The sequence below is a fragment of the Ammodytes marinus genome, assembly GCF_949987685.1.
Source record: "Ammodytes marinus genome assembly, chromosome: 13".
NCBI classification, from domain to species: Eukaryota; Metazoa; Chordata; class Actinopteri; order Uranoscopiformes; family Ammodytidae; genus Ammodytes; species Ammodytes marinus.
Window position 1 is genome coordinate 14,193,502 of NC_137217.1, and position 23,733 is coordinate 14,217,234.

Consider the following 23,733-nt stretch of genomic DNA (forward strand, 5'->3'; position numbering starts at 1 on the left):
AAGTAAAATTTCCATGATCAAGGTTTTTTGATTATTGTGTCTGAACAATTATAGACACGTTTGAAAACATTTGACACATGTTTTAGTGCTTTGGTATGCTACACTTTGAGTCTATATAGTTAGCACGATGTCAACCCTAAATTGCTGCATCATGCCTATTATCCAAAATTCTGGGGATGGGGTGATTTGTGCGCAAGGGCCTGGGTGAGTTATAAGTAAGTAAGTAAGTAAAATGTATTTATAAAAGCACATTTATGACAGTTTGCACTGTCCAAAGTGCTGTACATAGTGCATTCAGTAGGTAAACAATGAAGGTAAAATAACAATAACCAAAATAAAAGACGTAAAGCCCATACATCCACATAAACACAGATAGTAGTGCAGAGGTAAGTAAGTAGTGCAGAGGTTAATGGGGAGGAAACACCAGGGTGTACATATGGGTTTTGAGCCTTGATTTAAAGGCAGAAATGTAGGGGGAATCACATTTGTCAGGTGGCAGTTGGTTCCACAAGCACGGAGCAACTAGTGCAAAGTACATTTCTGAGAGTTGTGCCAGTGGCATGGCTGTATACGCTGGTCACCAAAAGAAAGTGATTGTCTACAGTAGCTCAGAAGAGAGTGACATCTCAATTCCACTTAACGACACCACTGATGAGAGTTCAGATGGCCAGAAAGATGATGATGGTGACTTTGTCATTGTGACAAAATGACGCACAAATCACCCCACTACGTGGGGTGATTTGTGCGACAAGACAACTTTTTTTCCGAAAGCTATATTTCTTAAACAGTTTATTCCAGATCCAAAGTTTTTATTGCCAGGGATGCACAACATCCTGAAATATATGTACATATTTGAGTTGGAGACATAACTGTCAAGGCCTCACTTTAAAATCACTTTGAGTAAAAAGTTGCACAAATCACCCCACCTTCCCCTATATATTTTTTTTTTTTTTTTTTTTTTTTATTGAAACGCACGGAGGGGATGCGTCCCCCGTAACAGTAAAAACAGTACAGGGGTCGAAACACTTAAATATCCCTCCTAATTGTTTGTATTCATTCCCCACTTATTAAACTTGCGAAGTTCGGCTGACCTCTGCCTCTCGTTGCAGACGGCTGGTCAGCCTCCCGCAGTGCAGCAGGCAGTGTAGTGGTCCCAATGTAAGTTGTTAGATAGTGAGCTTGTCAAGCCCAATACGATGCACTTTCTCACCTTCAAGGTGAATTAGATTAGGTCAAGTGTCTAAGGATGGATGCTAACATTATCTGGTTTCTAACTCTTTTGCCTAAAGTTTAGCTAACAAACTAACGTTAGCTAGCTGCTGATAGCCATGGAACTATCTGCCTAGTTGACTGCTGATAGCCCACCCTGTTTATTTCCAATGTATAGTGTCATAATAGTTAACACTGCTGCTGCATCATGAGTAGTGAGTCCTACAAAAAACACTCCAAAAGGTGATACGTTTTCAATGTGTAGAAAGTTTTGAACAATAAAGTAGAATAAATATTTGAATGCAATACAGAATGCCTCAGTGCCTTGATTTATATTCCATTAGATGTGTGTCAATGGGAGCGAGTTGTCTTTTCCTTAACATTTCCACCATAAATAAATACAGAAGACACAAATTACTGCATAAAAATTAACCAAAATGCACAAAATGAAGTGTTCGAACCTCAAATTTTTCTGGGGGAGAACCCCCAGACCCCCGCTTTTAATGTGTGTTCCCCAATGTTGAAATGAGACCTAGCCCTTCATTTATTACTTTAAATGTGTTAATTACACAGTATTGGATGCTGACCAATACATGTAAACTGTAAAGACGCTGGCCATTGAAATTATTTCAGTTTTATAATTTTTTTTCCTTCGGCGGCCCTCGGTCCAATGTTGGGTTCCTAAATTGGCCCTCAGCTATCAAAAGTTTGAGAACCCCTGTTCTAGACATATAGGATTTCAGGTTAATTTACCTAAACAGCAATGTTACTCCTCTTCCCCTCATGAACTCAAGTTCCTACTACTGTCCCGCTTGACTAGGATAGATTGACTGGCCTATTGTGTTCAATGGAGCACTCAGCATAGCTCAAAACATATAAGATTAATATTGTGGTACAAAATAAAACAATGAGAGAAGTTCCCTAAGAGCAGTTCAGTCCATATGTAGTTCAAGCTTCCTAGTGGCTGCTGAGCTGATGGGCAGGATTGACTGAATATTGAAAATTGAATTTGGCGCTGAAAACCAAACCTGAACTGTGAGAGTAGAAGTGGCATTAAAACTGTTGTATTGTGAAAAATGTGTCTTGGCAACTAGCAATTTTATAAGATAGTTATAAGATCTTAATATGATAATCCACCCTTATTCAAGGCGAGGCTACAAGTATTCACAAGTACCTGCAGATGACATGAGGACATTCTGCGCCACATAAACTTGAAATGTGGCTAGAAGAAAAAAAAATCAAGTGATGGGGGGTGGGGTGGGGGACATGCTACTTGTCATTAAAAGGCCACACACACACACACAACACAAATTAATGGTTTCTAATGTTCTCTTCTGACGCAGAGGGAGGTTTGCCAACGACTGCAGCTGATGTTGTGAATGTTTGTGTCTTTTGTGTCGGACAAAGATTTCTCTGTTCCATCAGCTGTCAAATGTCACCAATGATGTCATTGCTACCTCAGAGGAATATTTCAAACTGATCATCTAAACACAGACTACATAAAGAGATCATTCTCTCCTCTTTCCACTCTCACACACACACACACACACACACACACACACACACACACACACACACACACACACACACTAACCATGACAAATTAGAAACACTGATGCACAACAACAACACACTTTAAGCTTTAGTTTTTCAGTAACACCAGTGCTATTTGGGAGAGATTTGTCAACAGCTGTTTCACCCACTCAATACATTCTTGTAATCCCACCGCATCCTAAAAAGTAGTAAAAACAAGAGGATTTATTTGCAGCCAGACTGAACCTCATGAAAAACAAAAAGCAAGTTCATCTGGATCAGACACAGACCCCCTGCTGGAGGAACACTGGCAAGGGACTGACATGCCATACCCAAAAATAAAGCAAATGGTACATTCACACTTTAGTTGTGATTTCATAGTCAGAAGAGGAACAGAGAGATTTAGATACATTTATCAACAACTATCAAATTCACACACAGAGGCTGTTAAAGGGCCAACAAAAAGAGTGTGTCTGCAACAGTTGCAGCTATTCATAACCAAGAATAAACCGATCACGAGACACTGGTGGAGAATTGCTGGCAATGCCTTACAACATTGGGATGAGCCACTATCACAAGTGCACTAGCAGTTGTAGCAGAAGGCTGTATTTCCTTTGTAAATTGTTTACTTTCGCATTTTGCCTTTTAAACATGACAAATGTTGTGTAGATTTGAAGTGCCAGATTATCTGAAAAACTGTTTAACCAGCTGGATTTACAGGTTTTTGGGTGAGATAAAGTGTAATGTAAGAAGCATTAGACAGGAATAAAGAACAACAATAGCAAACATCTAAGATGCCACTTTGGAAGGGGGCTGGGGTTGCCATGAGTGTAGAAAATAATGATTTATTTATGTTGGTAAACCTGTATGGTTGACAAAAATATAATATCGGAACTACATTTAAGCATATGAAGGATTTTTATGATTTCATGTTTTTTTCTGTAGAAATAGTTCCCCTATAGAACAAGTCCAAATATGTAAATGGTTGACACGTATTGCGACAAGGTAAAGTATGGTTATATTGTCCAACCCAGTATCACTGTGTATCGAATGTATCACTATCACACACAAAGTAATCATAAAAATGCTTTGGTAATAAATCTGACAATAGGTCAGGGCCTGAAAAATAGCTCACATCCTTATTGTTAGTGGTTCACCGTGTTACATGAACAAGAATCTGCCCATTAGCCCAGAAGGTTCAAGGACACAGATGGGAAATCCCTATAAAAAGCTGACTGACAGTAAAGAATGTGCACACTAAAAGCCCTAACAAAGAGATCTTGTATTGTTGTTCGTGTCTACAACTTTGAAACAGTGATTAGCAACAGCGTAAACTTGTTTTTCTGGACAGATAGTAAAAAAGCCCAAGGACTTGAGAAAATTAGTGCAAGAACAAAAAAGGTATATATATATATTTAAACCAAGAAAATATTGTCGTCTCATAAAACACTAGCGCTTTGTCCATAGGTTATTTACTTTGTGAGTGAAGCCATTAGTTTATAGGCACTGCAGGCTTGCAGAAGGATGATTGATGGATTATCATCAGTGGAGGGCCGGCACAGTGGAATTAGTCTGTCGTAACCCTTTTTAACTAGCCCAGTGAGAGTTCAGCACATGGGTTAGTAGGGACGCACAGATCTGTAAACAACGTGAAATTAGCCAATAAAAATGAGCGTGTACATGTTGTGTTAGTGTCTGTGCTTGTGCATTTACTGTTGGGTTTCTAATAGTTATATTTGAAGATCTGCAAAGAAATACCCAACTACACACACATCTGAAGAAACCATGTGAAACTGATGAAATTAGAAGCACATAGAGCAGGGGTGTCAAACTCATTTTGGTTCGAGGGCCACATACAGCCTCTCTGATCTCAAGTGGGCCGGACCAGTAAAATAATGGCAACATAACGTACATATGTCAACTCCAAATCTCTGGCTTTGTTTTTCAGTAATATGCTTTATCACTCAGCCTACATTTGTAACCTACATTATCATGGATCACAAGGGATCTCTGTACCCCCCAGGAAATGTCTTAGTAAAGGTTGCTGCTGGCCATGGGAATAGGAGGTGCGGCGTGTGGCGCCGCAGCAAAAATTTTGGGGGTATTTTGCTCAAAGATGCCAATATACGCACTAATGAAATAAACAACTGTTTATTTGAATACACAAATACAACAGGCACTGACGTTACAGTTGTCCAATTTTGTTTACTATATGTACAGGGACACATTTTGTGCAAACATGCAGACAGTACAAAATTAAATTAAATAAAAGTGCAACTTCTACTGTTTTGATTTATTTTTAAATACAGAGGTTATTGGTTGTTTTGGAATTCGTTTTTCCCAATTTAAAACATAAAAATAAAGCAGCATGGAAAATTAGGAAATAAATCTTGTAGGCCTACACTAGCATGCTCCTGCTCGTTTCGCGCGTGCAGAGCCGCGGAAACATCGCACTTGCTAGTACATTAATTGTTCAGCACTAAAAATATATATATATATTTTTTTTTTGGTTTTTACTTTGCCATAAAGCACTGGAGGAAACATTAATAGCGGTGAAGCAAGATTGCCATTTACCATTTCCCACGTTGCTAAAATGTGCTTTTTTAAATTTTGGCTGCCCCCTAGCGGCTGGAGTGAGCATTTTGGTTATTTCTTTAAAAATTCATATCTCCTCACAGGAATGGGCTAGAGACTTACTTTTTTTTTTGAAATGCTCAGAAATGTGTGCTCTACAAGTCGCGGGCCGGATTATGTTTGACACCACTGACATAGAGGCTCTGTTTCAGTGGTTGTGCAACAACAAGGAGCACACACAAACGCTCATACACAATAAACCGGAATGGCAAGGAAGCAATTCAATGAAAACAAGTGTTTTATAAGTCATGTTTCTGTCTGCATCCTACCCAGTATTGATGGAGATGATTTCAATGAGAGGGTTCTTCCTGATCTTGGGCAGGTCCAGTCTGGCTCCTCCGAGCCTCCGACCGCCATCTTTCTTCTGACCCAGCAGTCGAACTGAGTGACCTGAAAAACAACAAATAAAACTATTTTCAAATGTATTTTTCAAACTGAAACATTACATGCCAGTGTTGTTTGTTCCCTCTAGTTTAGTTGTTGCACATGTGACACACTAACATGCAGATCGTTCTGTGGATGTACACACAGGAGAAGGAATGTTGCTATTAAAGTTGTAATCCGTAAGATGTTCATCTATTTAGTTTTCTGCTAAGTTACTATCGATCAAAGGTGATACAATCTAGGTGTCTGTAGGGACATTGCCTCGTAAAAATCAACAGCTGTGCGCAGTTAGTAGCCTTTTAAAGGTGGAGTCAGCGATTCTGGAGAATGCTTGTCGCAAAATCACTTTTTGGTAAAAATCAGTGAATATTTCTGCACGATCCACTGCCTGTCCGCACTGTGTGTGGGCTGGAAAATAAACTGGTGTTAATAGACAGCCTAGGCTCTGTAAACGGGTATGTAAACAAGGTATTCAAAGTAAGGGGGCCCACCATAGCTAGCAACATGCCCGTTTACAGAGCCTAGGCTGTGTGTTAACACTGGATTTTATTCCCCAGCGAACACACAGTACGGAAAGCGGATTGTGATGAAATATTCACTGATTATGAAACTAAAAAAAGTGATTATGACAACAAACATTCAAAAGCATGGTACTCTTACTGAAGTCAACGCTGATAGCAATACTGATAGATGATTATACAGGTGATTAGAGAGGGGCAAGAAAAAGGGGTATCTTGAAAATAAAAGAGGGCTATTTCACCCAGATCCTTTACCAACTGTAACCTGTAACAACTCTTAGAACTAGAATCACTTAGTAAATATCACACTGTGTTACAGAAGCAAATGGAAATCCATAGCTGAGTCTAATAGCTAGTGATGTCTAGCCTTTGGTGTGCAGGAAATGGGATGCAGCAGTCTCCCTTCTCTAACCGTCTAATATGCCACCAGCTATAGAGGGTATAGCGAGATGGAGGCGCTGAGGGATGGAATTGTCTTCCTGTTTTCATCCGCTTTACATGGGTCTCCTGGGAAGGGTGGGCTCAGGGCAGGAAGCATGGCTATCAATTGGTAGATAAAAATGACAATCTGCCCCAGAGGAGAACAAAGAGCCAATCGGTGAGGCGTGACCGGTCGTAATATCCCAGTAGGAGCGAGGAAAATTAGAAAACTTCCCTCGTGGAAAAAAACAGCTGGGACTCGTTCGGCCGTGCCCTCTTCTATAGCTACCGAACTGTGTGTCTAGTGCATATGGTCATGGTAGATGTATTACATATGTACAGCATGTGTGCGGACTGTGCGCTAATATTTTCCCTATCATTAACATTGCTCTACCTGTTAACTGATCTATCAATTTATCCATACATGAATGCTTCCTTTAATGGCTAAGATTTTCTGCTTTAAACACTTCATTCATTCAATGGATGTCCCATGTGATAGAGAAGAAAAATCTAAAAAAAATTAAGTAAAACTTGTCGGTAGGAAATAAAGTTGCCAACACCTAATTGCATACACAGACTTGTCAGTAGAAAGCAATTACAAGCACTGTGCTGGATTTCCAGATATCTTACGAATGTATTTTATGTGTCCCATAAAAAAAGACGTCCCTACATATTCTTTTTTATCCCCTTTAAAACTACAAAGGACCCCTGACAGGGCTCCAGACTAACTTTTTTCATTGGGTGCACCGGTGCACCTAACTTTTTCATCTAGGTGCACCAGCATATATTTTGGGTGCACCAAATTAGTGCTGCATGAATTGGAGAAATGCGATTATAGTGGCCAATATTGCGATTTGCAACGCAATATAATAAATGGTAGGCTAATATGATTCTACTTTCTTGGTTTTCAAGGAAGATTTGAGAATATTGACAGCTTCGATACCTGATCTCAATTTAAAACAAGCACATATTAAGAATCAGTGAAAATATAAAAAATAAAGCTTCTACTAGGCCTATACTGTTTTCAAAATAATAAAAATTATAGTTAAAAAATGTAATAAAAAATAAAAAATACTTCCCCATTAAAATAAATGCATTCCTCCAAAGACAATAGTCTCTATAAGCATTATCGAGTCTCCTTATCGATCCGGGTCTTTATCGATACCACTATCCATACTTTTCTATTATTTTGTTGAAAGATAACTGGTATTATTGCTTTAATTGCCCATAAGATGATCAGAGCTCAAGATAGGATGTTAAACAGGTCATAATTCCATAGTTAGGCTACTATCTATTTTATATTGCTGAAAAAACAAGTTTTTCACCAAAACTGTATTATTAAAATTTCTCTCCAAAAACCAAAAATTCTTTTTTTTTTGTTACATTTGAACACACCATGATGACCTTTTATTTACCTTTGCCTAAAATTTATATTACCGAGGTGACCTGAACACAACACATTTGACACCGTTAGCAACTTTTTTTTAAGCTAACTAGCTCTATATCACATGCTATATCCTGCCGATTTTAACATGGATTTGAAAACTGGATAACTATTTTTAACTGACAGGACTTTCTACACCGTCCGGTTGTATGATAACTACCGCTGCTTTGAATGACTGTTGATGCGCACGGTGCCGACTCTCCGAGCCCGTCTGCAGCAGCAGCTGTGCGCATTTTTTAAATTTTTTTGGACTACAGGTAGACGGATACTGAGTTGAAGGAGTTTTTTTTCAACCCAAAGACAGTTCCTGGTAGGCAACTCTTTTATATGCCTTTGTTTTCCGTCACAGTTCAGCGTGGATGCTGCTGCGCGTCGGCGTCCATGTTTGTTTGTTTACTCTGCTGTCGACTCGGCAACCGTCTTGCACGCCGTGTAGGTGCGCGCGCAGATACACGCACACACACACACACACACACACACACACACACACACACACTGTCAGAGGGGCGCTACCAAAAAGACGAGAGGAGCAGTTGTAACGTATAGACACACGCGCGCACATTTATCCTACATTGAATCGCAATCGCAGCAGCCAATTTTGCGGTTATGTAATTGCACTAGCTGCTCACATCGCAATTAGATGAATCGTGCAGCACAACACCCAATATTACATTTAATATGACGTGATCAATTTCAGGTGCACTGGTGCGACCAATGGAAATATCTGGTCGCACTCCACAGATTTTTGGGCGCATGTGCGCCCAAATTAGGCGCACTCTGGAGCCCTGCCTGACAATGTGACTGCCACCAAATACTCAAGAAATAATCTCGCTACCAGCATGGAATCACTCCGGGAGTGTACCCAAGGCCAAATTCAATTTCAAGGCCTAGGAGAATCATGAATGGGAATGGGGAATCCAGAGATAAATAGCTAACTCGAGTTGCTGGAGAAAACCAAAAGAATGCCGCCCTATTTGTCATCTCAATTACGGAGTTCAGAGAGGCCAACTGCTGTGATGGGTAACCCTGCAATGGGCATAGACACAGACACATACACACACAACACACACTACTATACTCTACCAAATTTGCTAGTCTGCCCTTGTCTTCCTGTGTTTTTTCTCTCTATCTCCTTTGTTCTTTTCTCTCCTTCATAAATACAAACCGACATAAATCCTTCTGTCCACTCGTAACGTCCCATTATAACATAACAAGGAAGGCAAGGATAGATGGATGGAAAGGTAGATTGATGGGTGGTTGGAGCGATGATAGAAAAAAGGTACATCACAGATGAGGGATGTAGAGGAAAGCTAGATGGATGGTAGGATCAGAGGAGGTAGGGAGCTAAAAGATTGACCTATTGACCTGTGGCTGATGTCTCATAAGTGGTGGGGTCTTGTTGTGCTCCCTGCTTTGATTGTAAAGCAGCCCGGCGGGGTCGGGGAATGGGGACACATATGGGGAAGGGAGGGACAAAGTAAGGTAGCAGATGAGGAGGACAGGAGGAGTGCAATGCCTCTCAATGTCCTCTTGATATGACAGGTTATTAGATATTTTACGGCTGTAAATCTCTAATAGTTTTCTTGCTAAATTGATTTTCTTAGTGAAATCCATTTAGATGGGAAATATCTAAGATGCACTTAAAATGCATTCCTTATCCATTCTAAAACTATGTATTTCAAAAGAGTAGTTCCTTTAAAACTGCATGCATGAGGCCTTGATGCTTGTCAATGACACGCTCCTCCATAGAGCTTTGACTTTTGTCACTTCCAGATGGGAGGTCACGGAGCCATACAAAATAAACATTTGTTCAGAATACTTTCAGATTACTTAAATTATATGTAAACGCATTAACTTGTTTCTTTTGAACCCTGCTATTCATTTCCCCCTTCTTCCTGTCCAAGAGTGTCTTTCTATTCAGCCACGGTATTATACCCGGCTTTATTTGTTCAGCATTGATACACGCAAACAGTATGTTTGTTCTGGTGAAATAAGGATCATGAGGTTATATGGACGCCATATAGCCTCTGATCTGTAGCTAAGTAGATACATTAGCCTGTCCAACCTTTGTCTGCCCTCTGTTTCTATGTCACACACACACACACACACACACACACACACCCACACACACACTAAATCTAAATTGTTTCTAAAAAAAATATATAATATATAAAAAATATAAGGTGAAATTGTATCATGTGAGGCTATCATCTCAGTGAGAGACGATCAATATTAGGAGGCCAATAAAGGAACAAAGACATCAAAACGGCCCAATAAAGAAAGAGGTAGAGCGGTTATTTATTAATGGTGCACGGATCTGACTTCAGTGGACGTGTGAAAGAGTGGACACATGAAGCCTTTGTGTGGGCTTCTGTATACATCTTTTTTATATATCAGTGATTCTTGAGAAGTGGGACAAAACAGGGTGCAATGTTGAAAAAATACAAACCCTATGTTTAGGCAAATTAAATTACATGTATGTATCCAACATATACTAAGCTACTGAGCTAAGCTTTGACCCAACCTCCCAGCTTTTGTTTTTTTACCGTCATTGGCCTATCACCACCGTCAGATTTCCTGTCTGACGGTGTTGACATATTTAACGTTTCTTAAACATAACAAATGGAATTAGCCATTTGGTTTTTCTGTTGATGTTAGGTGCTAGTATGAACTACTTCAGGAAAATAAAATTATCAAAACATTTCAAATAACTTCTTCAGAAATTGTAAGTCGGTGTTGACATATCATGGTTGTGACACAGGACTTTCAAGATTCGGAATGTAAAATATTCTAAAACTACAACACTTATCAGAGCCTGTCTGACTCTAATGTACTCTGTAGAGGTAGAATTTGACAAGAGGTCCTTCAAAGTGACAGCTGCCCCTATGTCGCCTGATTTTATTACATTTTACATAATGAAATGTCTGACTGTGTTGACTTACAGTAAAGTGGTCCCACCACTTAGAATCCTTATAAAACATGAATGTGTTGCAGAAAAACAGTTTTTATTGATACGAGAGATTATTTAGTGTTGCTTTTGATGAAAAAAGCTATTTTTAGTCATTAAAGTAATTTTTAATAAGTTTTATTGCATATATATATATATATATATATATATATTAGGGCTGTCCATCGATTACATTTTAATCAGATTAATCACAGGATTCTGTGGATTAATCACGATTAATCACGATTAATTTTACCATTCGAAATATGCCCGAAAAATTCTAATTTTCTCTGTATATTGTTGTATGAACGGAAAGATAAATGACAGAAGGTGGATATGTACATTTAAAATTAGTATGTTTATTAATTGAAAATCCAAATGATGGTTTTAATACTGAAAATAAATTTAAATCAAACAAAAATATATAGGCCTACCTACCAAACCAAAATTCAATTTGTCTGTCTCTTTACTATGTCTTTGGGCAAATATAGGATAGGCTATAGAATGGCATTCATTTGGTGAATCTATAGGTTCTGCATTATTGAATACAACTTGATTACAGTCCGCGGTGTGTGTGTGTGTGTGTGTGTGTGTGAGTGCGTGGGTGCGTTTGTACCATAGATAGTATAATAAACGCGTTTGTACGCGCGACCACGTCCTAGGGGACATGTGTGCCAGGAAGCTGACGTTATGTTGATGTCTGATCACACACACCTCTGAAAACTGCAGATGTTTGTGTCCTCCCGGGCTCTGAACAGAGCGGACAATGTTTCTCCTCCTGTTGCTCCCGACCTGTCACCCGCGGCAGTTGATTTTATAAACTATCTATGCCCCCGACACGGATGTGACCGTTAGCAGTTTAAAACTTTAAAACACAGCACAGGCTAACGTGCTGCTATGTTTGGCGGCGCGCAGCTACTGATCCTGGGTCAGCCACAACGTTAGAATGACTGTAGTACAGAGCCGGTGGGATGTACGGGGCGGATCATTCTGCACATGCGTTAAATGCGTTAAAAAAATTAACGCCCTGCGTTAACGCGTTAATTTTGACAGCCCTATACATATATATATATATACATACACACAGTACACACTAGATGCCCTTGCAGAAATGTGTATCCATTTGTGTGACTTTTTTTAAAGAAAACAAGGTACACATCCAAGGCTATATGTGTTATTAGGAAGAAAATCAACATCTGGCAAAGCTAAAAAATTATTTGGATTAGCAAGTTTGTGACCACAGTAAAAACAATAGCCACCAAACCACTGACGCTGCACAGCAGCAAAGACCACAAGATTGGGCAGTGGTTAGAATGTGTATGACTGTATAAATGTTAACTACTGTGTGCATGCTCAGCAGTCCAACCCCGAGATAACTAAAAGATAAAAATGCCCTTTTACAAGAGGCAGTAACTTGAGCTTTATGTTAGGTGTATGCAATACGTTTAAAAGAAGTTTTAGAGCAGGGAAGTATCCTCGCAGAGTGACGGTTGTTAAGTTATTTTTGAGCCAGGATCCAAACTGAATAGATACTCTCACACGTCAAGAACCGAGCTCATAAAAGCAGTACTGCTGCCATGTGGAAAACAGACCTGCAAGCAATTTTGGTGCGGCAAAGAACTGCGTCTATTAGCTGTTCATTGAAGTAAGTATTTTAGTAGCCATTACGAAAAGCAAATCCCCTAGCTTAAAGGTTTATGCCCGGGCCTCAAAGCAGAAATAACAGCCCTCAGTTTATATGAGGTCATAAAGAACTGTAATGATACTGGGGAAATTAGTTTCTATGGAGGGGGTGAAGGAGGGAGAAAAAGGGAGGGAAAGAGGGCAGAAGGGATGGAAGGAGAAGAGATCAAAAGATGCTAAAGAACAGTAGGAAGAAGGGAACACGAGGAAAAGGAAAATAATTGCAAATCATCATCAGATAGGAAAAAAGACAAAAAGTCACAGTGTACATGTGTGAAAGTGTATGTGCCGCCAGACGATTTAGGGTTGATGACACATTGTAAAATCAAGCCTGAGTTCAGCTGTCCTTCATTAGAACGAGGCCTGCAGTGCAAACTAGTCACCCATACACACACACACAGACGCACAGTGTACACTCAATCTGTTTTTTATTAGAGAACAGCTGGGGGTGTATGACAGCTTGACTGGACACTCTCACACTGTAAACTGCGCCTGACCTTCATTAAACAGTTAAGTGTGGTGGTTCTTTAACAGTTTTGAATGGATGACCTAATCACTGCCACATGAGCCTGGATTGCTGTCAGTAAGATACTCAAACAGCAAGACAAAGAGGATCGGATTACTTTTAAATACAAAAAAGGAAATCTAACCCATTAGTCTAACTGAGCAGTGAGGACAGAACTACATATCATAAACACTTTAAGAAATTCAACGTCCATGAAGGAAGCAAATAATCTATTAATTCTGCTTTTGGATACCTAATTTCAACACAAAGAAAAAAACTGAACTTTTTTAAGAACACACTAGCCGGTACTTAGTTATTGAAAAACTGCTCAGAACTTTAAACATTTTATATGCCAATTGTGGAACAAGCAGACAGAATAACGAGAGCAATTTGTATTTGATGATATGCTCTTCAACAGGGAAGTGGGATATTATTCCTTCAGACAGCCAAGTAGTAATTCTTAGTGCTTTTAATCTGTCAATAAGTGGACAGACTACTTTACTGAAAATCATTCATAGATGGAACAGAAGTTCAAAAACATTTCCAATTCCAACCCTGTGAAAGGACTCTCATTCATTCATTAGCTGATCAATGCATTGCTCCTTACTCTAACAATGAGTGCCTTTGTGTGTGTCTGCGCGCGTGTGTGTGTGTGTGTGTGTGTGTGTGTGTGTGTGTGTGTGCGCGTAAGTATGTGTGTGTGTTAAAATACCTTTAATAGCCTCGTCCACTACTTCCACCACTCGATCAATCTGTTGGACCTGTAAAAAAGACAGACACACATGGGGAAAGTTTATTGATGCCGAGAAAGTACACACAGTCAAAACAAAAGCCCAGATATTGACCATCCACAAACACAAATATGCTGATCCGCACTTAAGCAATGTGTGCATGTAAATATAGACAAAGGAAAGAGGCAGGATGTAACAGGCAAACACAAGCAAGTATAGTACAATCACGCCATGTTTTTCTCCAGCCAGGATTAAGTGATATAGATTTCCTGAAATGCCACTAGGTGTCTATGTAGCTGTAACAAGCCCCTTATGTTATGTATTGACAAGAGTCTGGGCAGTAGGATTAAATGGAAGATAACCACGAGGCAGAAACAGACAGATGAACATACAGGTAAGAATAAACCAATAGGTCATCCTTATATCATAATAGAGTATCTATAATGAAATAACGTTATGATCCAGCAAGATTGTTCTTCCCCTCACCGCTTCCTACATAGAAAATGCCAAAGATCTGTCAAGGGGGAAATCTGGGAAGGGAAGAAAATAGGCAAGACCACACTATTGGGAGAATTGAGGTGGATATTAAAAAGAGACAGAATATGCTATGATGAGCACTGGGTTTTCCAAATTGTCCCCATCATTACAAATCATCCTTCTGATAATCATCTGGAGAGGAAAGTGAGGAGAATGAATGAGAGGAAGAAAAAGAGGGATGGAGAGAGAGAATTATAGAGAAGGAAAATGTATTGTTTCTCCTGACATTATTTCTCTTGTTTTGTTTCCTAACCAGCTTCCATTCCACTTTTAATTTGCTCACTTGCTTTACTTCTATGCTTTAGCTCTTGCCCCTTGGCAGCCATGTCAATGCATCCTGCCCCATTACCTAGAGTAACCCTTTCTTTTAAATACACTTACTCAAACTGAAGAATTGCAGGCAGCAGTTTTTTTGCATTTTACACACTGAGATAAAAATCTACAGTGTAGTGTGAAAGTTTGTGAACCCCTTGAGCCTTTTGGAATTTTATTTATTTTGACCATTATTAATTCATTTTTATCAATACCAGTATTTTTATATGAAATAACAGATGTTTGTTTATCAATTCAAATGTTTTCTTTTCCAGAAATCAACTGTTAAAACAGATAAAACAAATTATTTGACAAATGTTGTATGTGCAAAAGTTTGTGAACCCTAAGCTGCATTGCTTAAATCGAGCAAGGTAAACACAATCAGGTGGGCCAAATCGAGTGATGAAATAGACCATTGTAATGAGAGATCTTCAGGGAAGAAATTGGGTGGCACTAGATAAAACAAAGATAAAACCAGGTCAGTTTAGGCTCACCAAACTGAACCCATACAGGTCAGGCATGCTCAAAGGGGAAAAAATCTCAGGAATAGAGTTTTGATGTTGCACATTTGTCTGGGGACAGCTATAAATTCATATAAAAAAGTTTGAGCTCCATTGGTCCACCGTGAGGCAAATCATCTACAAATGGAGAGCTTTAAGAGTGACTTAACATCTGCCTAGAAGTGGACTTCCTTCAACAATATCCTCAAGCGCCACAAGAAAAGGGATTTTTCAGGTAAAAGCCAACCCAAACATTACATCTGGAGATTTGCAGACCATTTGCCACCACCGTTCTTCACTTGGGAGAAGGTTCTCTTGGTGGTAGGCAAAGTTGCGTTTTTGCCCAAACATGGCGGTTTTGGTTGTGACCAAACAGTTCAATTTTGGACAAATCTGTCCACAGAAAAGACTTCAGGTATCTCCAGGTGCTCTCTGGCAAAGTTGTGACAAGCACTTTTGTTCTTTTTTGAGAGTAGAGGCTTCTTCAGCAACCCTCCCTTGAAAGCCATGTTGACTTATTCTTATTCTTATTGTGGTACCATGCACATTTGTCCCAGATGCTGCAAGAGAAGTCTGCAAATCACTAGATGTAATGTTTGGGTTGGCTTTTAACTGAAAAATTACTTTTTTTGTGGTGCTTATGGATATTTTTGAAGGAAGTCTACTTCTAGGCAGATATTCAGTCACTCTTAAAGCTCTCCATTTGTAGATGATTTGCCTCACGGTGGACCGATGGAGCTCAAACTTTGTTTTAATTAATTTATAGCTGTCCCCAGACAAATGTGCAGCATCACAACTCTATTCCTGAGATCCTCTGAGATTTTTTTCGCTTTTAGCATGTCTGACCTGTATGGGTTCACTTTGGTGAGCCTAAACTGACCTGGTTTGATCTCTGTTTTATCTAGTGCCGCCCAATTTCTTCCCCAAATATCTCTCACTACATTGGTACATTTCATCACTACATTGGTACATTTCATCACTCAATTTGGCCCATCTGATTGTGTTTACCTGCTCCATTTAAGCAATGCAGCTCAGGGTTCACAAACTTTTGCAGATACAACATTTGTCAAATAATTTGTTTTATCTGTTTTAACAGTTGATTTCTAGAAAATAAAAATGTTGAATTGATAAACAAACATCTGTTATTTCATATAAAAAATAGTGGTATTGATAAAAATGAATTAATAATGGTTAAAATGAATACAATTCCAAAAGGCTCAAGGGGTTCACAAACTTTCACACAGCACTGTATGTAATGGCCATGCACTGGGTTCATTCGGAGAAACAGTAGTAGACCGTTCTCACAAGTAAAAGGACAGGAAATAGTTTAGCCATTAAATAAGAGAATCCATAGAGAGTCTGTTGTCAAAAATTAGCAGATTATAAAGTGAGAAAAAGCAAACCTTTTTGGTATTTACGGTGTCAACCTAAACCCAACGTACTAAAGCAACCCAGATTGTTTTTGTGAGTTGTTAATTTGTGTCACATTATAAACAAGAAGCAGTATTTTGGCTAAAATGTTAAGAGAAAAACTGGATTCACAATAATCACTAGCGTAGGCCACCCTCAAAGCACACATTCTGTATGCTTGAAGACTGATGTGCGTGCTTCTCATGTTTACAACTTGCCAACCCACAGTAATCCCCTGATTACATAGCCAGCACTGTGTGTATGTGTGTGGATGTGTGTGATGTGTCACAGATACAGGATGTGACATGTCTATTTTCTGAGACGTGAAGCACTGTAGGCTTGCGTGACTGACTGTGTATACCTCAAACACAATACGCTGAAATTCATTTCAAGCCCACATGAGAAAAAGAAGCAACAGAAATACACATAGAAGCAGACACACACTGGGGTCGATTAAACTGAATTAATTCAACAGGAAGCACTTTTTGTTTTAACTGCAGCCTTTATCTAGCCGTTAGTGCAATCACTATACAAATTCACGACTGGTTGTTCGCATCTGATTTGCATAACCCACCAACTGTCACTGTCATTGTGTGGTTGATTGTAACTAACAAGGATACACAAGGGGAGTGTGTGCATATACTTATATACCTCTGTCTGAGTTTGTTACCATGTGTGGCTTTTCATGCATGCATCCGTGTGTGATGTGTGTGATGCGTGTGTGTGTGTGTGTGTGTGTGTACGTCTGTATCGATGCATAACCCAATCTAGTCATGGCAATAAAAGACCAACAGTGGTAAACTTCCCAGCTGTTTCTGCCTCACCCTTAGGGGTATTACACACAGACAAGCCTGTTTATCTGAATGTAATTATATTATACATACATGCCACTTGATTTGAATGTAATTATGGTACACGTTGGAATGTTCACTTCAATTGAATAACATTATTCATGTTAAAAGATATCTAACGTAACATTTGAGACACCCCTCCCCCCCAATCCACTGTATTAAGACAGTGGTAGCAAGCATTCAACAGTGGATGCTTCACTTATCCCCGTTTCCAACTAAACAGTTTATTTCTATGTAAGCAAATGAATTCAGCATTATGTGAAATTAAGATCAAAGTTTTTGCGTGGTGATTTAAGAAGGCAAGGCTCTGTTCTCTGTGAGCATGGAGTGAACAAAAGAATCCATACATATAGGATGTTATAGCAAAGCGACAAACTGCATGCTTTCTTAGACATGTGTAGGAATTATTTAATGATTCTAAACATTGAATGAACGTCTTGCTATTGTATGTGCGGTACAGACATGTCTGCATTACACACAGTGATCAACTACAAAAGAATAGTCACATTGTTTATGTATGCCTAAGTGTCAGAAATCATTTTGCTTACATCATTAGTTGCAAGATTCAACTGACGTGTACAAAAATAACTTTAAATTCACCCTAAACAAGACCTTATGGTTTTAATATGCAGAGTTAGATGTAAAGGTAGGAGATGAATCAGCAGGGTGCTGCTGGAAAGTGGCAGCATATAAAAAAATCACTTATCTCACACACACACACACACACACACACACACACACACACACACACACACACACACACACACACACACTTTCTTTTCTAGTACCCAATGTGCATCATTCTTGGTCTCATAACAAGGAGGGGTCTATTGATCGACCCAGCAGTAGGCAGCCAGGATGGAACAGTCACAGCAGGTTGGCAGACAGGTGAATGACAGGTCAAACCGTCTGAATATCTGTGTGCGTGTGTGTGTGTGTGTGTGTGTGTGTGTGTGTGTGTGTGTGCGTGTGTGCCTGTGTACTCCTCAAAGGTTGTTCATTAGACACAAATAAAGACAAACAGAAGGACACCACTACTACTACACATGCCATATTGAACACATCCCTAAACTTCTCAGATTATACCTTAAGAAAAAAATCACACTCACACTCACACACACACACACATACCCCAATGATGCTGAGTCCTTTGAGGTAGTCCATCCGTGGCTGAGCCTGGGGAACACAGCCTGCGACTACCACCTTCTTTTGCTGATCCTGGGCTTTTCTGAGCAAGCAAAGAAAAATAAGAAAAAAAGACAAAGAGGTTAACATTAGTTAAACTAAATTTAAAAAGCCAAGCCAAATTAATTTAATTTAACCTATAAAGAAACATCATGCTACAAAAAGAATTCTGGCACCACACCAACACACTACTGTCGCTAAGCTTAAGGTCACCCTGAAATTACAATGGTTCTGGACTGGCCACTTTTTGACAAATGCATTACAGGGTTGCCCATGCGAGCATGTGTGCATGTAAAGAAAGAAGAAAGGACACTTGACCTAAACATTTCTAAAGTAGAATATCCAATGACAGCCAAGCAAGAACATTTCAAAATAAAAATAAAACCTGTTCTGAGATGGACACTAAAAAAGGTATTCAGAATCCATTTATTAGGTCTTTAATGAAAACTGGCTTGATAGGGTTAAAAAAGCACATATGTGTCAATCATTTTCAACTATGGGTCTGTCTGCATCATGTATCAAATATAATCAGAGATATAAATGGGTGTCTTTCAAATCAAAATATCTCATAAATAATTTGTGTTTGGTCAACAAAAGGTGTCATTATTCCTCACCCCAAACAACTCTAGAATGTAATCCATTCTACTGTGTGATGTTGTACTGTGTTGGAAGCTTGAAGAACTGAAAGCCAATGTGCACCTTTAACAAGATGTGGGAGACGGGACGGTATGCAAAACAGATTTCTGTTGATGTATGATGTTGAACCCTCTATTGCTAAAATAATCTGTAAAACAATGTTTTGACAAAACAGGTCACCATAAGTTACCATTGGTCAAATATTTACAACATTCATGGAGAGTGAGTTACATGGTCCTTAGAAAGAGTAAAAAGTATACTATTTTACAATGTTTTTTTTATTAGAAATACCAAGAATTCCACTTCCTAGATGATTTGAATTAAAAACAACTGAACGGTTAGTAAAATATCATAGCACAAGTAGAGAGAGTGAGTGTGTGTGTGTGTGTAAATGTGCGCCTGTGTGTGTGTGTGTGTGTGTGTCTGTGTGTGTCTGTGTGTGTGTGTGTGTGTGTGTGTGTGTGTGTGTGTGTGTGTGTGTGTGTGTGTGTGTGTGTGTGTGTGTGTGTGTGCACGCCTGTGTGCGCATGAGGATCTATGCAAGTCTTTATGTCACCTCCAGTTAGCGGCAGTGAGATTTGAGACACTCGGTCTGTCTGACAAAAGCTTTTGGAGGAGCTGCCTAGACTGGGCCATGAATCTTTAATAATGAAGCCTCCTGACAGCTGGAGCAGGAGAGCGACTGGGAGGGGTGTAGTGAGGGAGTGGTGCATCATGGGATGAGGACAGAGCAGGAGCAATGGGTCTGGATGCAAACTGTCAGTTGTGTTCTAATTCAGACTATGTTCGTACAGTATTCTGCAGCAAAACAAAGATAGATAGGGCTGTAGGTGGAGTGTGTGTGTGAGTTAGCACAGTGAGGAAATAGACAGCTGAGGAACAGAGGGATATATTAAAGCTAAAGTAAGTGAGAAGAGTGGAAGAATGAAGGGAAAACAGATGACTGAGGCAGGGATGATAGTTATTAAATGGTTCTTTATTCAAAGTCTTTTGTATTATTCACCTTATTTCAATTTACTGTATTTATTATTATAGGTTATTTTAAGTGTTGACCAAATATTAGACGGATTAGAAAGCCTTTCAGACACCATTTCTCACCACAGACTAAGCAGATTTAACAACGCAATCAGGACAACTGCACATGTCTATCAATCTTCAGAAAGACTTGACTGTACATGTAACTTGGCTGTTTTTAATCAACCAACGTATAATTATAAGAAGTAGCAAATATTATCCGTGTTGCTTTGACTATATTTAGTGGCGTCAACGGACATTGACAAAATTGAGGAGGAGAGGGATTAAGAAGTAGAATATCTTGATGGTAGAATGAACATAATGACAGACAGACAGACAGACAGACAGACAGACAGACAGACAGACAGACAGACAGACAGACAGACAGACAGACAGACAGACAGACAGACAGACAGACAGACAGACAGACAGACAGACAGACAGACAGACAGACAGACAGACAGATAGATAGATAGATAGATAGATAGATAGATAGATAGATAGATAGATAGATAGATAGATAGATAGATAGATAGATAGATAGATAGATAGATAGATAGATAGATAGATACACAAACACACACAGCAGGGGTGCGTCTGCATAATTCACAAAGTCTCCTGCCAAATTGCGCCAAACGTTCCTTTAATGCCATACTCGCTCCCTGCACACAGCCTCAGAGCCCTAGCTGACACAGAGAGTAAGCAGACAGCGCCCCAGGGCCAACAGGCCAATCACGTCACACACAGTTCGTGGATGGGATGAGATGGAATGGGATTATGTCATGCAGTTGCCGTGGTGATGCTTTTGAGCCTGACCGAGCACTCGCTGCCAGTGACCCGGACCAGAGCAGATGCCCCCCGAGATCTAGGATGAGAGAGGTGTGTGTGTGTGTGTGTGTGTGTGTGTGTGTCTGCGCACGCGTTTCCTTGACTTTCTTGGCACCTCGCCCTAAATCTCTAAGGCCCCTGCGGACTCTGCGATACTGCCCTCTATAGCCTCAAGACCACACACATGCACCCACACACACTCCGAAGACCCACATGCTCTACACATACTGTACATACTATGCATATCAATGGTCACAGATAGCAATAGCAGAAGTGCAAAGAATCCTATGCATACATGTATGACCTCAGCGGTATGTGTGTACGGTAAGGAGGGCTGCGCTGTACATACTGGTTTTTAACAGCTGAGTGGACACGGTGAATCAGTCAAATTAGACCGGACTAAATGTCCAACTGAATTGATCAGGTTGACTTGGAGGAGTCCCTTGCTGTAAATATGACATTTAAATAACTCGAGGCATTAAGTCGTAGCACTCTGCATGACCTATATAGGGGGCCTTCAACTTCAACTTTCTCACAACTTGAAGTGAAAGAGCTGCCCCATCCTTTGTGGATAATGGCGATATTCTATAGTGTAATTTGTATGACTTTAACTGAAAGGGAGTGACATCATCAGATAAATTAGCTAACCTGCTGACGTTTTCATAAAATTCTCAAATCTAAAAAAAATAAAAATACAGTATATCTATGTGAACAGAGTTTGATTAATACTGTGTGTATGCGTGTGTGTGTCCTCTCAATGACCATCCCTGCTGCTAAACACCGTAGTATATACAGATAACTACATAGGGGGGAAGAGGATGAGCTCATTACTCACTCTCACACTCACACACACACACACACACACTGATAAAGATAGAGAGAGTGAACGGGAGAGAGAGAGATACAGCCATATGCTCCATAACAAACAGGTTGCTTAAAGGATGAGGTCATACTGGTAAGAGAAGTGCGGAAAGGTTTCATAACCGATATGTAAATATCTACATCGTGATTAGCTCTGTTATTCTTAACCAGGCCGATTTCTATAAGCCGTCTTGATCATAAAACTTATTAAGATACCCACACTTCTGAATACAATGTTTAAATATTTTTTTTTATTTTTCATTCAAATTAGCATGTTCATCAGTATAAGTTATAAATATATTTCATTACAGCCCTACCCGTCTTTCCATACTCTACTTTCCCTTTCCCCATATTTCTCCTGTCCTTGCTCCTCAGTCTCACCCTCTCATCGGCACTCCAGCAGTTTTCTGGCTGAGTTGACAGGGAGCCAGCCAATCAGCACACTCCTGACCTCTCAGCATTAGCATAAGCAGCAAGGGGCAAGGTTAAGTACCCATCAAGCCTCAGTAATTAAGATGTGAGCTGGTGTGTGCACGAGTGTGTGAGCGTGATAAAGTGAGAGAGAGAGAGAGAGAGAGAGAGAGAGAGAGAGAGAGAGAACGCATGTATTTAATCTTCCACTTCATATATTTCCCACTTCCACACAAACTTATCATACTAATACAACAATGCAGTCTCAGTCTCTTGGTCATTGTCCCTTTTTTATATTCAACAGTGGTTAGTAAAATCCATAACAATAATTTAACTTTAGGTACATTAAATCTACCGAGGGGACTGTAATGTATGTTTATCTGTTTAATGTTTTATTCATTGTTTTCCATATTTATTTTCTTCTAAACAGCAGGCGATATAATCCCCAACACTGACCGACAACAGCCCAGAGAAAAGAAAAACACACTTTGTTATTCTGGTGGGGTAAGCAGCAGCCTGTCCTCTGTGAATAAGTATACTGGCAGTTTACTTTAGTTTACTTACACAAATATCAAAATAAATATAAAAATGCTAAGTCTGGGGCTATGGGATCTGGATGCAGACAAATCTGAATGGTGTTTAATGCTATAGGCTAGAGGAGAAAGAAGAGACGAAAAAAGGGAGAAATGCAGTTGAGTGATTTACAGGAAACATGGTCAAAAGAACAACTTTATCAACATGTGAAAAGAAGAGAGAGAAGGAAATGACACAGCTCAATGTCAAACAGTAAGGAGGCAGGAAAGTTATCAAAGAGTTCAGATCACCATTCTAGCTACAGAGTGCTAAAACAACCACCGTACTGTAGCAAACTGATAACTCTATCTAACGGAATATGAATGACATATATCAGTAACTGCCTGCTTTTATTGTTAAATCCTGTCTCAGACTAAGCGTGATTAGATAATAAATTGCCAAACATATTTTCTGATAATGTCTTTGTAAATGCTCATGTTAGTTTAATATCCGCACTATTCTGTTTTGTAGGATGATGATAAAAAAAATTAAAATGTGGTGTGTGTGTGTGTGTGTGTGTGTGTGTGTGTGTGTGTGTGTGTGTGTGTGTGTGTGTGTGTGTGTGTGTGTGTAAAACTAGGAACTCCTTCATATGAATACAATACAG

General features: G+C 39.5%; 1 protein-coding gene across 1 annotated transcript in view; it reads right to left on the minus strand.

Moving 5' to 3' along the window:
* cdkal1 (CDK5 regulatory subunit associated protein 1-like 1) overlaps nt 1-23,733 on the minus strand; it is a 239,447-nt gene that overhangs the window by 142,423 nt on the left and 73,291 nt on the right. The window contains exons 5-7 of the mRNA XM_080040162.1: nt 18,750-18,846; nt 13,990-14,038; nt 5,646-5,766 (exon numbers count right to left, since the gene is read on the minus strand). Coding sequence (XP_079896288.1) covers nt 5,646-5,766; nt 13,990-14,038; nt 18,750-18,846 — 267 coding nt within the window. The remainder of the gene's footprint in view (nt 1-5,645; nt 5,767-13,989; nt 14,039-18,749; nt 18,847-23,733) is intronic.